The sequence below is a fragment of the Cervus elaphus genome, chromosome 22 (genome assembly GCF_910594005.1).
Source record: "Cervus elaphus chromosome 22, mCerEla1.1, whole genome shotgun sequence".
In the NCBI taxonomy this organism is placed as follows: Eukaryota; Metazoa; Chordata; class Mammalia; order Artiodactyla; family Cervidae; genus Cervus; species Cervus elaphus.
This window is the reverse complement of record NC_057836.1, coordinates 32812939-32831445: the sequence shown is the minus strand read 5'-3', so window position 1 is coordinate 32831445 and position 18507 is coordinate 32812939. Positions and strand designations below refer to the sequence as shown.

The 18507-nt window shown below is 36.2% G+C and overlaps 1 protein-coding gene across 18 annotated transcripts in view; it reads left to right on the top strand.

Annotated features, from left to right (window-relative positions):
- Positions 1-18507, top strand: part of SOX5 (SRY-box transcription factor 5) — a 1103086-nt gene that overhangs the window by 959947 nt on the left and 124632 nt on the right. For 16 of the 18 annotated variants that reach the window (XM_043882232.1, XM_043882231.1, XM_043882225.1 and 13 more), the window contains one exon: positions 124-247. In XM_043882232.1, the coding sequence (XP_043738167.1) occupies positions 124-247 (124 nt within the window). The remainder of the gene's footprint in view (positions 1-123; positions 248-18507) is intronic. The other 2 variants (XM_043882219.1, XM_043882222.1) reach the window with 1 other exon arrangement.

The following is an 18507-nucleotide window of genomic DNA, read 5'->3' as shown; positions in this document are numbered from 1 at the left end:
CCAGCAAACTTGTATGCCAGTTTATTGAATTGAATATTTTTTTTCTTTTATCATAAAATAAGGAGGGTTGGGAAGCATGGACTATCAAGACTTCTTCTCTTTGATTCGCTCTAATACGTTCAGCAGGTTCAAGGTCAACTGCCGCCATTAATGATTCCCGTATTCCCTCCTGATCAACGGACACTGGCTGCAGCTGCCCAGCAAGGATTCCTCCTTCCTCCAGGCTTCAGCTATAAGGCTGGATGTAGTAAGTACCGTTGATTTTTCATTTGGGAGTGGGTGGAGGGCATGGCTTTAGGCAATTTAATATTGCTGCCACACCAAGAAATGAGATCACCCGTATAGCCTTTTTATTTTAAAGGGGAAATACACGGAAAATGTAGAAAAGGATTTATGTTGATATTTAAGTGCCTAGAATATTTCTGTGTTTCTGAAGCCAATATTTTCTTTTTATAATTTGGTTTCATAACTTTTATTTCCAGTGTACTCCTAAAATATGAGTGTGATTTTCAGGTTCAATTTATTTTTACGTAGGTACACTAGGAATATCCCCGCTTCCCTGGTGGCTCAGATGGTAAAGAATCCGCCTGCAGTGCGGAAGACCTGGATATGATCCCTGGGTCGGGAAGATCCCCTGTAAAAGGGAATGGCAACCCACTCCAGTATTCTTGCCTGGAAAATTCCATGGGCAGAGGAGCCTGGCAGGCTACAGTCCATGGGGTCACAAAGAGAAGATATGAATATGCGTTTTAATAGGTTTCCATTGTGCTTTAAGATAAACCCAAGTCTCCTAATGTGAATTAGCCGGCCTTCCATTGTCTGTCTCCTCCCTATATTTACAGCCTAGTTTCTCACTGGTATTCTTTTAGCTCGTAGACCAAACCATACTCTTTCTTAACTTGTGATTTGAGTTTTCTGTGTTCACTCTCCTTGGTATCGTGAACCTCTTCCAACTCAGACCAGGGAAGGCTGGCCTGAGCTAGTTATATCCCTGTCTCCAGGTTTCTTTGGATCCTGTATATTTTCTTCCACTTCAATTGTAAAATGAGGGCCAGTGCGCCTTCTGTTTCATTTATTGTTATATCTAAAGTTTTAGTACAATATTCAACTATTTGTTGAATGAATTAATGCGCATTCATTACAAACCAAAAAAAAAAGGCATTTTTACACTGATAGATTATATTGAAATGACTGTTTATATTGCTTATTCACTTTAGTCGCCTGTGATTTTATGACCTTTTTTTTTTTTAACCAAAATCAAAATTCTACACTGTTACTTTTGGAAACAATCTAATACTTTATTTTCCAAAATTCAGATACTCAAAATGCAAACTATAATCTGTTAGATAAAAATAGTAACAAATTCCAAAGAGGGACTAGGCTGCTAAGCTAAGTATCTTCCAGAACATCATTATCACGCTCAAAAAATACAGTAAGTATATTGAAGTATTTTGATAGATCAAAGTAGAATACCATTAAAAACAATTAGCAAAATATTATCACTTTAGATATTTATGTAGAATATTCTGTAAGTTCCAGAAGATTTTGTTTCATTTATATGTTAATAAATTGTCCCATTAACATCCTGCTATGCTTCAACACTTACTGCATTTGAGAAATTCTGTTGAATATTACTAGAAATCAGATATACTTCCTGCTAAGTGATGTCTTGAAATTTCATACTTAACATTTATTTCTAGTTTTTATACCTTTTTTATACAATATTGAAGAAATGGGATATAATTTTTAAAATATACAGAGCCATAAATAGGAGTAGATGCAACTATGGAGTCTAGGTAAAAATGAACTGAACAGAGTGTCAAAATTCAGACTGTACTGTAAGCACTTTGTTCTTTACAGTTTTTAACATGGCTTTTGAATATCTTTCTCTTTGGTTTCCTGTGTTTTAAAATGGTGTTCTGGATCTTTAATTTATTCATTTTAATATGTTTGTCACATAATTGTGTCTTTGTAGACTGATTCATCCAAAAATACCAGCTTCTTTTTATAATTAAGGACTACATTTATATTCTAAATATTTAAATTCTAAAAATAAAATTTTCAGAAGAAAATTTTAAATTCTATCACTACATTAATTTCTGAGTTTTTAAAATATATTTTGTTTCCATATACCTAAGGAATTGCTATTCACATTAAATGCATGTTGCCAATGTGTTTTTTTGTAGCTTTGGTTACTAAAGTAAAAGAAAAAACACTTTTAAAAATAAGATTGCTTCAGATTGCACCTGCAGTACATACATATAGACCAATTCTGTTTTCCAAAAAGAAATGTTTTAAGCAACTCTAAAAATAAGTCCCATTTTCAGATACTGTGCTGAAGAGAAAACCTCGTTGAGTATGAACAATAGTATAACTATGGACCTAGAAAAGGTCAAGAACACCTCTCCCTCACTCCCATTTGATGAGCTGGCATAGTAAACTTGTTCAGTGTTCATGTTATGTGGCATGGAAAAATACATCCCTTCCTAAAGTCATTCAATATCAACCATTTGATATTCATACCTTCAGTGCTTAAAGTTATAAATGATACCACATCTTTAGTATGTTTGGAAATAAAATAGGATAAACTTTCTACAGCTGCTGGCAAGCTTGAAACGACAGTCATGCCAAACTCTGCATCTAACGTGAAGCCAGCAGCAAAATAAAGTGCTACCCTTCTTGACGCTGTCATGCTCTGAGTCACTTTGAGTTGAGCCCGGTGGAAGCGATAAATAGTCCAGACTCTTTCCTCCATAATCATGTATCAGGAGAGGAATTGAGATAGGGAAAGAAACAAATCTCTCCATCATCCCTCTTCAGTGGGACTTCCTATTTTATCCCCCACCCTCAAATTTTCTGCCATTTGTGACATCTCTGGCTCTCATTTGTTTTGAGTAATAGTACATAGGTTTCAATGAAAGTGACACAGACTAATCCATCTTGATTTGAGTCCCAAGTAAATATGAAAGATAAACTATTTTTAATATACTCAAATGCTTTTCACCAATCCATTCAAGAAGGTATTGATGATACATTTTTCTATTTAAACTTGATGTGTCTTGATAAATAAAATTAAAATCTCTGAAACTACCCAAGAAAGTTAAAATAATATCAATGGGGAAAAAATAAAAGCACAAGTTGGGTAACCTAACCATCATCCATTGAGTTAGCATCTCCTATTTTCCAAAAAAGAAGTTTTTCATTGAAAATAAAGGTATTTTGCCTATAATGAATATAATTATAGAAATATGGTGTGGAATGGACACCTACAGAATATCGTTGCTGGGATTTCTCTTAACTACTGGAAAGCATATCATTAAACAATATACAAATAAATAGCACAGCCAGAGACTTCAGAGCAAAGTGACTAGATAGAAAAGACGTTTTATTGAATGTTGTAGTCTATTCTTATCTGTGAATATGTAGATCAGTTTGCAAATGTTGATATATCACCAGAATTTTAGTTCTGTTTTGGCATTTGCTGTTAGTAAAAGTCAAGCATGTACCCACACTTCTCCATGTATCTCTGTTTAGTTATTGTTTTTCTTACTTTTTTCTTAAAATGTAAAAATACTTCCAGACTTCTAAGGAGGTAAAATAATGGTATATTATTAAATAGAGCACTTTTAATATATGCAATAACTGGGAAACAGTTGTGTAAAAACACTGCTTTAATCAGTCAACTCAGTTCAGAAACTATTTCATTTCAGGGAAAAATAAATGATCTTTATTTTCAACTAATAAGTTATATGAAAATTGTCAATTCAATTGTTACATGTAAACACACCCCAGATTTTATATTGTGTAATTTAAGATCCCAATTTAAAATTTTATTTGTGGGTATTAGCTCATTTTAAGTAGAAAGCAATCATTAAAGCCCTTGGAAATAAATTTGAAGACTAAATAGCAAAGGTTCAAATTCTGAATTATAAAATAAATGTAATCTACAAATGAGTTGGTTCAAGTACACTTTGAATGATTGGAGACTCCACGGACACAGTCCATTTGCTTCTGCTGGGAAGACTGAGTGGAATTCTGAGCTCTCAACCAAAGGCTTGAACCTGTGAACTGCAATGCTTGTATCCAGTAGATATTTTTGAAATTAAATGTACATACCTTTTATACTCATAGAACTGTTTTATGTTGGCAGGAAGACTTTTGTCCTGGCTCACAATAGGAAAAAATCTATGAAAATTTAAAATGATTTTGAAGATGTATGTTGGTTTTATTTTAGCTCAACACTTTAGACTTGAGAAAGACATTTGAGATAAGATGGTTGAAGGCCATAAGTTTGGTCAATACCAATTTCTCTGACCCCAAATTTCAGTTCTCTTTTTGTAACACAGCTTCCTCATACCCCATCTAGCACTCAAGTTAAGCACTATTTCTTCACAGCATATATTTGATAGGCAGAAATAAGAGGAAGAAGTTCTTCTCTTTTTACTAATGACTATAGTCCTCTGCCGGACAAGGCAATGGCAACCCACTCCAGTACTCTTGCCTGGGAAATCCCATGGATGGAGAAGCCTGGTAGGCTACAGTACATGGGGTCGCGAAGAGTCGGACACGACTGAGCAAGTTCACTTTCACTTTTCACTTTCATGCACTGGAGAAGGAAATGGAACCCCACTCCAGTATTCTTGTGTGTGTGTGTGTGTGTGTGTGTGTGTGTGTGTGTGTGTGTATTAGGAAATAAACAGTTGTAAAAAGGTTGGCTTGATAGTTTTGGCCAAGAGTGTCAAAATGAATGTGTCATGTAGCCACAGATACTGTGTCTTCTCCATAGATGGGCTGTAGTGCCCAAACTGTGTGCTAAAGTACCAAGGTGCTGTAGCTAATTCACAGGGCACAGAGGATGTTTTAAAATTTCAAGGAAAATACAGAGCATCTCTAAATCACTACATAAAAGGCATGAGTTGTTTGGAACTGGTTACTTAATAAAATGGAACAGTTGGGCATTTCTTTTGTCCTAAGGGTGCCATGAAAGAATTATTGAGCCATGGATGGTGCCTGAATCTAAGACATTTAGGAACTTACGGCCTGTTATATATTCATTTTAAACATTATAACTTTTAACTTGATAGTTATTGTTGTTGACCTATCACATTACAACCACAGAATAGAATGTTGTAACAAAATTTACCTTGCACTTATAGGGATATGTGTAATATTATACAGATAAGCAATTGATTTGCTGCATCATGCTACTTTGGCCTTGTGCAAGTTATTGAGCTTCAATTTCCTGACCTGCAAAATGGATTAATAACACCCATTTTCCTGAATTGTTACGGAGATTGAATAGGATTATATGTGCAAGAGTGCCTCCCATTGTGTCTATCTCATTAGGTTACTTAAAAATGCTAAATACTGAGTGTAATACCAGCAAAAACTGTCTCCCCCAACCAAAATAATGTTATAGACCCACACACAGCAGTTAATGACATTTCATGTTCTACCTGTATAGGATCAAATTCATTCTGCCACACTTGAAGGATGCTTCCTCCGACTAGGAAAGTATTATTGTTTAGAGAAAAAGTATTATAGTGCTGATAGAAGCATTCATCTCATAGGATACAATCTTAACCCTAACTGTTTTAATTATAATCCCCAAGTTTTAAACTTTTTATCATTTTCCACTCACCTATTAGAGTTCATGTTGGAAAAGATCATGTAATTTTTTAAAAATGTATTTAGTCATTGTTTTGGTTGTATGAAACTAGAAATATATTCACATATTCATTCTGCATTTTAACACATTGATTAATTTTTCAGAAATGTGCTAAATAAAATAGCCGTATAAAGTTACTGATTGAAATATTTAATTGCCTTCTGAGATTAGCTTAAATAAATGGAAGTCGATGAGCCAAGCTTAATAAACTTAAAATATGCTGTATTTACTCTTCATCAGTTTTCTGAACAGTATTTCCGCTTCCAATAAAAAAGGAAACTCTCAGTTAATTAGTTCCTCATATTCCATGATAAAATTAATGTTTAGGAGTTAAATACCATAAACTTCCTCAGGCACATTTGCTGATGTGTTCCTGTTTTTACTTAATGTCACATGTTTCATTGTTTAATGGGGGTATCATGTGGGTTTCATTATATCTCTCTGGTGCAGAGGGTCCATGTGTCTGGCATTTTAGGAGACTGCATGCTAATTTCTGATTTAACTGTGTCAACTGTATCAGCTGACATATAGGTCATTGACAATCAGTGCTGAAACAATCACCAAATCACAAGCTAAAAACCATTGACATGGTATGCTTTTATTGAACTGACAAAATAGGAAACATGTGTTGTCAGGATCACATACTGTAGATTCTTTGTATATAAGTGGAGAGAAGATGTAATCATATCTTCAGGCTTCTGTGTGTGTTAGAGTTACTGTGACCAGCTCTTCCTCTTCCCTCGCCTCCCCTCCCCAAATCTTAGAAATCAATGACACTGGGCAAACATAACTCAGTTTAAAGCTTTGTAAATATTTATTTTTGTAAATATTTAGTTTTGTAACTAAAGAGTCAATCATTTAAGTTCTCATGTTAGATTGGTGGCATTAAAATATGAAATGATTAAAAAGTAAAGAGAACCGAGTACAGAAATGATGTGGTGACAGCCACCTTCCAGTTCCCATGGGTTAGATGTTTCTAGGTCAGTAAAATAGTTGTTTTCCTGTTTGCCAAATAATGGAGTTTACAGTATTCGTCACTGAGAAAAGATATATATATATATCTCTTTTCTGTGACAGTGTCATAACTTAGCATAGAAATGATAGCTTATTTCATGCCTTATTGTTTACATACAGAGAGACATATTCATTTTAAGCAGTATATCTCTGTGAAGTAGTAACTGTGCTATATTAATAACCAGTATTTGGTCCAGTCTCCCCACCGCCCCCCCCCCCCACACTACCACCACCAAAACACACATATACAAGCAAACAAACAAAAAAAAATACAATAGCCCTTTCTTTGATAAATTCTTCAGATTTCATTAGACTAAAACTATAATCTTTTAATCCATCTTGTTTGCTTTTTAACAGTTAAGAACATTAAGAATGCCTTCAGTTAAAATGTGAACTGATTCAGCTCAGTGTTTTGTTTTTGACATGATTCTCGTTCCTGATACCATAGTAGTTCAGATTGGCTAGTGACACTGTGTTTCAGCCAAAAGGCCTCAAAATGTATTACCTTATGAATTTGTATCCTAGTCCTCAGAATTCCAGGTTTGTATTATTGTTGCCACAGCAAACATGGAATCTCATCTCAGTAGTAAGCTCACACTAAGGTCATCAAACTGTATAAGCCCAGTATAAGTATAAGCCCAGGGGAGCAATGTATTATTTTATTCAAATAGACGTAACTGTTAACAATACTTGCCCAGTAAATGTGCTCTTTCACTACAGAAGGCTCCACTAGAAGGCAAACTTTAATCATAATGTTGATGGGAAAATATAGAAGCAAAAAAAGTATTTAATAAAACAGGGTAAGATAGTATCTTGTTTGTAACTCTATGATAGAGATCTGTTTTCCATGAGAACTGAACAAGGCATGCTCCTGGAACATCATGAGAATCAAATCCTGTATTAGGTTTAACTATACTATAACAATACTAGCTTAAACATGGAAAAAGAATATTTTTTTACTCATGTAACAATTCAAGCATTGTTGATGTGGTAGCTCCATGGTATCCGGTCATTCCTTGTTCTCTTATTTATGGTATGGCTTTCCACAAACTGTGATTCCCATCTCATGGCCTTAGGTACCGTCTTCAGCTTCTTTGACCCAACTCCAGCCAGTGCAAAGGTCAGAAGTTGGGAGAACTACAACATTTTAAACACTACTATTTCACTAATAATTTATTTTTTGCTTTATTTTCATAGAACATATTTAAACTTTTCTTGATCCTACTTATATAGTCACCTCATAACAATCCTTCACATTTTTTCAAATATATTAAAGATAGCATTTGCTGTCTGTACAAATATCAAATAATGTAGAAGTATATTAAACAGAAGCTAAAAGTTATTTGCCTGTGCAAATATAACCAAAAAGAATCATAGCCATCTTTCTTCCATACAGAAACTAAAAGTTATCTGTTTACACTCATACCCTCCTATCTATAACCCCAGTCTGCAGAGGTGATTACTGTTAACAGTTTGGTACTTATTTTTCTGAAACTATATACATATATATATATATTATATACACATATATTATATACATATATATATATTATACACTCATGCATAAATATGTATTCCTATATATGCAGGAGTGAGGATATCTGTGTATTATAATATATGCTATGTAATATATATATATATATACACCTCATGTGTGATATCAGAGAAGGCAATGGCACCCCACTCCAGTACTCTTGCCTGGAGAATCCCAGGGACGGCGGAGCCTGGTGGGCTGCCGTTTATGGGGTCACATAGAGTCGGACACAACTGAAGTGACTTAGCAGCAGCAGCAGCATGTGTGATATGTACTATATAACATATAATGAATGGAAGGATAAATGTTTCTGCTATATTCTACTTATAAATATAACAGAAAATCATGGCCATCTTTTTCCATACTTTCAGACTTAAATTGTCCTGCATCATGTTTCATTAAACTGAATACACTATATTTTATGTTCCCAAGCAATTAACATTTAAGGTAGTCTTCAGTACTTCACAGTTTTAGACAATGCTACAATAAACATTTTTGTGTGCACATATTTGGCCCAAGTGTATTATTCCTATAATCAGTTCCATGACTAGAATATGGTGTTTTTCTTCAATATATTTTTTTTCCCTTTTGAACATTTTTCACCTGAGAGATTATCTCTAAATTCTAATATTCTCTGAGTTGCTTAATGGAGGGTTTAAAACTTTAAAAATTGACTGATCTGAGTTAAGTTATGAATAAACATCAATGAGACTTCTAATCTGAAACTGTTTATTGTCTCAATTAAATAAATTCTGTCAGAAAAAAAAATTATGCAGGGTGTTAAAAGACGTTGGTGGTCTCAATCCCATTTCGTATTATTCTATGCCCTTGGGCAAGTCACTTTCCTCTTCATACCTTAGCTTGTCATCTTTAAGGTAGCTCCACTGATGTCTGCCCTACTCATTCCATAAGGAGATAGAAAATGTTAGATAGGACAAATCTATGCATTTCTAAACAAGTTAAATTATTCTATATTGTATCACTATTTTCTTCTTTGGAATAAAAGCTATGACAAACCTAGTAGTTCAGTTTAGTTCAGTTTAGTCACTCAGTTGTGTCTGACTCTGCGACCCCATGAACCGCAGCATGCCAGGCCTCCCTGTCCATCACCAACTCCCGGAGTTTACCCAAACCCATGTCCATTGAGTCGGTGATGCCATCCAACCATCTCATCCTCTATTTTCCCCTTCTCCTCCTGCCTTCAATCTTTCCTAGGATCAGGGTCTTTTCAAATGAGTCAGCTCTTCACATCAGGTGGGTGGCCAAAGTATTGAAGTTTCAGCTTCAACATCAGTCCTTCCAATGAATACCCACGACTGATTTCCTATAGGATGGACTGGTTGGATCTCCTTGCAGTCCAAGGGACTCTCAAAAGTCTTCTCCAATACCACAGTTCAAAAACCTCAATTCTTCAGCACTCAGCTTTCTTTATAGTCCAATTCTCACATCCACACATGATCACTGGAAAAACCATAGCCTTAACTGGACAGACCTTTGTTGACAAAATAACATCTCTGCTTTAAATATGCTGTCTAGATTGGTCATAACTTTCCTTCCAAGGAGTAAGCATCTTTTAATTTCATGGCTGCAATCACCACCTGCAGTGATTCGGGAGCCCCAAAATATAAAGTCAGCCACTCTTTCCACTGTTTCCCCATCTATTTGCCATGAAGTGATGGGACCAGATGCCATGATCTTAGTTTTCTGAATGTTGAGCTTTAAGCCAACATTTTCACTCTCCTCTTTCACTTTCATTAAGAGGCTCTTTAGTTCTTCTTCACTTTCTGCCATAAGGGTGGTGTCATCTGCATATCTGAGGTTATTGATATTTCTCCCGGCAATCTTGATTCCAGTCTGTGCTTCTTCCAGCCCAGCGTTTCTCATGATGTACTCTGCATGTAAGTTAAATACGCAGGGTGACAATATACAGCCTTGACATACTCCTTCTCCTATTTGGAACCAGTCTGTTGTTCCATGGATGTGAGAGTTGGACCATAAAGACGACTGAGCATCGAAGAATTGATGCTTTTGAACTGTGGTGTTGGCGAAGACTCTTGAGAGTCCCTTAGACTGCAAGGAGATCCAACCAGTCCATCCTAAAGGAAATAATGCCTGAATATTCATTGGAAGGACTGATGCTGAAGGTGAAGCGCCAATACTTTGGTCACCTGATGCGAAGAACTGACTCACTGGAAAAGACCCTGATGCTGGAAACAATTGAAGGCAGGAGGAGAAGGGGATGACAGAGGATGAGATGGTTGGATGGCATCATCAACTCAATGGACATGAGTTTGAGTAAGCTCTGGGAGTTGGTGATGGACAGGGAAGCCTGGTGTTGTACAGTCCATGGGGTCACAAAGTCGGACATGACTGAGTGACTGCACAACAAGAGCACAACAACAAATACCATTATTAATTATTACATGTTCTAACCCATTCTCAAAATTCAGAATCTGATATGATGAAAAGGATTTCAGGAATTTACCTACTTTAGGTCACCCTACTTGCATGTTTTTTATTTTTTAGGGGGAGGGAAAATTTCATAACATTTCTTAATTTCCAGGGGTCTAAAATTTACCATTTTTGGTGAAATCTGTAGGCCAGGAGTTACCACAAGTATCTATTCCATAGTCTTATTATTAGGGTGGTTTAGGAAGCTTCCTGTTCTCAACCTGTAGACTCTGGATACACTGCACAAGGAAGGATGTCTATCATCAAGGGTGTCAAAAAATGGAGTGCTTTTTAAAAAGTGAAATACTTGCTAAACCATCATATTAAAAATGGAAAATAAAAGAGAAATAGCATTTGAATTGGTCTTTACATTATATATATATATATATATATATATATATTTTTTTTTTTTTTTACTTGCTTATTTTTATTTTTGCCTGGGTCTTTGTTGCTGCATGCAGGCTTTCTCTAGTTGCACAGAGTGGAAGCTACTCTTGGTTGCAGTGTACAGTTTTCTGATTGCAATGGCTTCTTTTGCTTTGGAGCAGAGGCTTTAGGTGCAAGGGCTTCAGTAGTTGTGGCCCACAGTCTTAGTTGCTCTGAGGTATGTGGGATCCTCCTGGACCAGGGATCAAACCCGTGCCCTCTGCATTGGTAGGTGAATTCTTAACCACTAGACCACCAGAGAAGTCCTTGAAATGGTCTTAAGTGGCTTGTATGAATGCCTCTCTTCCAAATCCGTATTTTTCTAATGCTTTCATCATTTTGGATGCTTTTCTCTGTGCCATCCATTTCTTCAAAATACACAGAGGCAAAATGTAGACAGCACTCTTATATAGATGTACATATAGAAGCAGTTCCTTAATTAATGATTCTCTTTGTACAGCTTAAAATGAGTTACTATGCAATGCTTAAATGATGCCTCAGTTGAAATGGTGGAATACAGAAGGAAAAGGATACTTGTTTGATTTATTGTCACCTTTTCAGGGATACTCAGATTTCTTAGATAACTAATCCAGGAATTTTCGTTGGTACTAGAATTCATTAGATTTATGGGGAAAAGGTGAGGAAAAGATGCAATAATTTTTATATGCAGAAATGTCTTCCCATTTTAAAATATGTTTCTTGAAGAGTTTATAAATTAATCTTTTACTAAAACAGCCAACTAGGTTAACTATTAAATTAATTAGGGCAAAGTTTGCCTTTACAATGCTACATTAAGAAGACAAAAAAAAGTTTATTTTTAAAAAGTCTATTACTGAAAAAAATTTAGCTTATGACAAAGCAGTTAAGAAGTAACACTCACCTAAATATATCTTCTTTTTAAATAGTCAAGCAAGATAATTTATTAATCCTACTTTCTCAAATAAAATTCATATGAAATATTTATATTCTTAACTTATTTTATGAGTTACTACAAAATATTAGCATTTTTCATAAAAGATTTCAAATATTAAAGTCATATTATACTATTCCAGCAAATCTAGAAAGGCTTTACAGACTTTCTGCATTTAGAAGCCCTTTCACATTTATTGTGCCATTGTGCTCAGTCATATCCAACTCTCTGCAGCCCCATGGACTGTAGCCCACCAGACTCCTCTGTCTATGGAATTTTCCAGGCAAGAATACCAGAGTGAGTAGCCATTTCCTCCCCCAGGAGGTCTTCTCAACACAGGGATCAAACGCGCATCTCCTTCAGCTCCTGTGATGGCAAGCAGATTCTTTACCACTGAGCCATCGGGAAGTGAAATGATTGGAAATAGTCACTATGATGAAGGATTTTGTTTTTATCATCTGTTTTCATATAAAACATCTTTTTAAAAAGTTGTTGTACATATACACAATGGAATATTACTCAGCCATGAAAAGGAATGCATTTGAGTCAGTTCTAATGAGGTGGATGAACCCAGAACCTATTATACAGAGTGACGTTAAGTCATAAAGAGAAAGATAAATATCATATTCTAACACGTATATATGGAATCTAGAAAAATGGTACTGAAGAATTTATTTAAAGGTCAGCAGTGGAGAAACAGACATAGAGAATAGACTTACGGACATGGGGAGAGGGGAGGAGAGGGTGAGATACCTGGAAAGAGTAACATGAAAACTTACATTAGCATATGTAAAGTAGATAGCCAACAGGAATTTGCTCTAAGGCTCTAGAAACTCAAACAGGGGCTCTGTGTCAACCTAGATGGGTGGGATGGGAGGGAGAGGGGAGCAGGTTCAAAAGGGAGGGGATATATATGTATGCCTGTGGCTGATTCATGTTGAGGTTTGACAGAAAACAGCAAAATTCTGTAAAGCAATTATCCTGCAATGAAAAATAAATTAATTTAAATAAAACAACAACATCTTTTCTAGTAGATACCTTGACCATATTCAGGTACTTTAATGGCATCATAATAGTGGGTTCTTATTCATGAACAGAAATCATTTTAAGATTTAGGAAATTTATATTATTGACTTTTAATATCCAAGGTGATATGAAAATATACAAAAGAGATAAATTGTAGAATATTAGAAAAGAATGGTTTGATGTGTGAAAATATGTTACAAAAGATTATTTAACTGCCTTCTTCAAGTCCTTATTTCTTCACATCCTAAAACTCTAGGCCTCTTTTTACACCTTCATTTTCTATCCTTCCTTGGTATCGTTGGCAGCAGATCTAAAACACCAATATTGCTTGTGTTAAACTCTGTACAAAAAACTAATTTGTTCCTTATTTGTATAATTATTTGCTTACACGCTGTTTCTTCTGTTAAGCCTTAAGCTTTTGAGGAAGAGTTGTCATCTGTGTTTGAAATTTGTTAATTTCTTAATTAAATAAAATATTGCTTCATATATTCAGTCCATAAACATTTTATAGCCTTAAATGGTCAAGGCAGTAGGCTAGAAACTGGTAATTTAAACATTAAGTAGACATAATTCTGCCTTAGGATGCTAACAGTCTGGTTGAGGAGAGTGAGATATAAACAGATGTGATATAATAGAGCTATGCATAGAACTTTAACAAAAGTGAGTGAAAAGGGAATGAATTCAAATCTAAGCTTGGTAGGAGGTAGCAGGGAAGCCTTCTTGGGGTAGGGGTCCCTAAAGGATGATGCCTAAAGTCAAATCCTAAAGGATGAAGGGCAACTAAGCAAATGAAGTTGTTGGAGTGAAAGGATACAGAAACAACATTCCTGGTAGGGAAAAAAAAATCAGCGTTGGTAAAGGCTGGAAAATGCAAGATGAATTAGAGTATACATGGACCTTTAAGCCATTTGGTGTTGAGAGTGAGCTTTAAGGTAAGAAATGACAAGTGAATTGTTTGAGGACATAAGAGGAGACCAATTCAAGGAAGTATTTATAGACCTATGTAAGCTGAAAGTGTTAGTCACTCAGTCATGTCCGACTCTTTGCCACCCCATGGACTGTAACCCTCCAAGCTCCCTTGTCCATGCAATTCTCCAGGCAAGAATACTGGAGTGGGTAGCCATTCCCTGCTCCAGGGGATCTTCCTGACCCAAGGATCAAACCCAGATCTCCTGCATTGCAGGCAGATTCTTTACAGTCTGAGCCACCAGGGAAGCCCCAAGCAACGAAGGCACTTCTTTCGAGCCAGAATCAAACCAGCAACCAAAGGATGTCCACATTCATGAAGTCTGTAGGCCTCCACTCTACCAGTTGAGCCATCAAAGAGTGCACTGTGCTGCAGGATCTGGAAAACCATTTAAGGGCTGAAAATCAGGGTTGAGGTCATACTGGCCTTTAACCATCAATCTGCTCATTCATTTATTGATTTCATCCATGTCAAGATATGCTTTTCTTGTAAACTTTTTAGTCCTTAACACACAGTATGTACCTAGTAAATATTTATTACCCTTTAAGTACAACCAATGAATACTTATTGTGTACCTGTAATTAGTGCCCCTGGAAGTTGAGTAGAGAATTCATTTCTTTAGCAGAGTATTGAAGCCTGGGAACCTTATTGGTAGGTTTTCCAGCAGTAAGAAATGAAAACCTAGGAGTTAAAAGAACGAAGTTTGTAACTGATCAACCATGAAGGATTAAAGGAAGGGAAAGATCAAGGATGCTTCATATGTGCAGCATAGGTAGCTGGGTGTCACCAAAATTAATAGAAATACCGAGAGTAAGAAGTAAGTCCTGCAAGAAGGGTGATTAATTAAATTAACTGTGAAGATTGAACTTCCTATGGGACAGATAGTGGGGGTCGAAGGAGTTGTCCAAAACAGTATGAGAAGTATAGGCTAGAGTCACTGATTTAAAATAGTTTGTATAAGGTCCTTGGACCGAGAGATTGGATAAGATCATTCAGATAAGGGAAATCAAATGAGTAAAGCCAAACACCGAGGATTAGACCCCAAGGAATATCAGTATTTAAGGAAGGAATGAAGGGAGGTAGAACAGCCTATTTCAGTCGGCATGAACAGGGTATGAGGAGAACCAGAAAAGCACATCATTATAAGAAAAGTCAGAGTGTAGTGTAGTTTGAGAAGGAGGGAGTCATTAACAGTATCAGCTGTTACACAGCAGTGTTCATTCAAATTTGGCAAATCAAAGGTCATTATTTCCAAGAAAGTTTATGGATTGAGAATTAAATTGTAGTAGAAGGATTTAAGATTATCACTAAAGACTGGTTTCCAGAAAGTTAGAAGAGAAGAAAGTAAATAAATGACTCCTTACTAAGGGATTTTGGAGTCTAGATAATTGGTTGTTTTTTAGAATAGGAGGTAATTGTGCATATGCTTAGGGACATGGTATGAATAGATTCTTACCTTGGCATTTGAGGTGCTTCACAGACTCTAACCAACCTTCTGAATATTTCTTAATACTGTATGTCATAGGTTCAACTGCAGGCTAGTTCATAAAGACATTTTATTCATTCATTTCTCTGATCCTTACTTTTAGGCTCAACCATTTATTCATTCAGCAAATATTTATCGAATATCTACTGTACACTAAGCTCTGCAGTTTTAGACTGCTCTCATCTTCTCTAGTTATTTTTCATTCAAAGCCTAACTCAAGACCAGCCCCTCCTCTGATTCTTCCTTCAGTGATTTCAGCTCAAATAAATCGCTCTATTCTTTGGTAGTTGCTGCCTTTCTTATTCATATAATTTTAATCTTGTGGCTTTGATTCACTTCACTTTCCATATTAATGACTTATTTTGTAACTGAAAGGGTCATGAAGGCAAGGAGAACTGGATCTTTTATTACTTTGTAACCTATATGCAATATCTGACACATGCTAACTGAATGAACATTAAATAAATATATCTATCTTGAAAATTTAAATATATATTTATATTATGCTCTATGAATGTGACACTTTTCCTACCACAATAGTTAAGTACTATAGTACTATCTGTGAGAGCCTGAACATTTATTTTTAATTTGTAGAATGAGAACAATAATCTACCTTACTGAACTGTTCCAAAGATTAAATGAGATTTTATACACAGATCATTAAACATATGCATTCATAAATGAATGGATTTATATGTATATATATGTAAAATATTTTAACAGTGCCAGAAGTCAACAAATATTAGTTGCCCACATTTCAAATCAGTGGGAGCATAATGAATAATTCATAATTGATGTTGGAACAACTGATGTTGAAACACTCCGAGTAAAAAAAAAGGATTTTTTCCCCTAAACCACATCTGACAATAAAGTATAAGCCCAAGTACAATATTTTTCTCCCCCCTCCCCATATCTCTTTTCTCCCATCAAACTGGCCATCAAATGTGTCTCCCCCATCCTATGTGTCCCTTCCTCTCTTTCTCTTATGATTAGTTTAGGCCATTATCATTTCCAGCTTGATTTACCGCAGTAGTTTTTAACATGTCTATTTGTCTCCAGCCTCTCCCTCTTCCAATCGATTCTATCCCTTGGCACAAAATTGATCTACCTAAAACACAAATCAGACTGTGTCACTTTCCTGCTTAAAACCTTTCAGCAACTTAAGGTTGCCTTCAAAGTAAAACATAAGACTCTGAAAGATGTGTTCTACCCGCTTCTTTAGATGCAGAGCTTAACATTCCCTTTCTGCATCAGACACACTGAGACTATTAAAAAACCCTGGAAGTATAGGGGCTACACGGATAATGGCCATTGTTAGCACTGTGCTATGGATGGCATGGGGCTCCTTCCAAGCAGAAGGAACCCACAAGTTCATCTGTTGGCCCAGGAAATGAAAGAAAGCAACTTCCTTTGAAAATTCCATCTCTAGTGTCCTTTTAGATTGAGGGCAAGAGGTGACGGGGGAGACAGAGGATGAGATGGTTTCATGACATCACTGACTCAATGGACGTTATTGTGGTTCAGTTGCTCAGTCATGTCCAACTCTTTGCGACCCCATGGACTGCATGCAACACACCAGGCTTCCCTGTCCTTCACCATCTCCCGGAGTTTGCTCAAACTCATGTCCATTGAGTCAGTGATGCCTTCCAACTGTCTCATCTTCTGTCATCCTCATCTCTTCTTGCCTTCAATCTTTCCCAGCATCAGGGTCTTTTCTAATGAGTCGGCTCTTTGCATCAGGTGCAATGGACATGAGTTTGAGCAGTGTCAGGGAGAGAGTGAAGGAGAGGGAAGCCTGGTGTCCTGCAGTTCATGGGGTCACAAAGAGTCGGATACAACTTAGCGACTGAACAACAAGAAGTGTCCTTTTAAACTTCATCTTATCTTACACTCCTATAGAACTCCCTCCACTGGGAAGTTAGAGTGGTAGGAGTGGGGGCTTTTAAGTATTAATATGAGAAGGTGGTTAATAAGAGCAATCCTGGTTGCTCTAAATGGTGGAGGCTTATTGTGTGACTTTTCAGAAGACATGGAAAGTAGGTGGTAAAAGGATCCTGAAAGACGATTTGTGGTGAAGTGCCATTTTGTGAGATAGTTTAACAAATAACCTTCCTCAGTGCTCTTTCCAGGTTAATCTACCCTACCTTCTTCTCTTCTGGAAGTTTCCAGAGTGCCTTTTGCACTGTTCTACTTTTCTCGTTGTATCCCTGGATTGGTTTACATGTTCATTTCAGTAACTTTTTTAGGAACTCTTCTACGGCAGGGATTGTGTGTGTGTGTGTGTGTCTGTCTGTCTGTCTGTCTGCCTGTCTGTGTTTCATTTGTGTATATGTTTTAATTTTTATAGTGCCACAGACTTTCCAGATCATTTATATTAGTTCAGTGGATGAAAGGGTTTGTGAAGGTGACCCTGAGCAAAAACATGCTTGCTTTGACAATCTTGTGTCATTATTCAATCACCAAGTAGTATTCAACTTTTTTGTGATTCCACGGACTGTAGCCTGCCAGGCTCCTCTGTCCATGGGATTACCCAGACAAGGATACTGAAGTGGGTTGCTATTTCCCTCTCCGAGGGATCTTCCCAATCCAGGGATCAAACCTGAGTCTCCTTCATTGGCAGGTGGATTCTTTACCACTGAGCCACCAGGGAAGCCCTTTGACAGTCTTCCTCAACCTAAATAACTTTGTTGTTTTTCTTACTCTGTATATAGAAAAAAAAAGTCTCTTCAGTAGTATCACTGGAAATAATTATTACCTAAATATTCATTATTTTTTACTACTAACATACGTAACATGATTTCTGAGGGGTTATTGGGTTATTTACTATTAGATATATCATTTACATCAATAGATACTCTAAGCTAGATTGTATTTTGGAAACTATTGATTAACATGCCTCAGAGTATTTTTCAACTTTTGAAAAATTTTAGTTTTGAGCTAGAATTTTCCATACTTGGCTTAAAAGAAGACACAAATTAAGTTTGGAAAGGCTTAAGGAAAAACTATTTCAAATGGTTAAAAACCT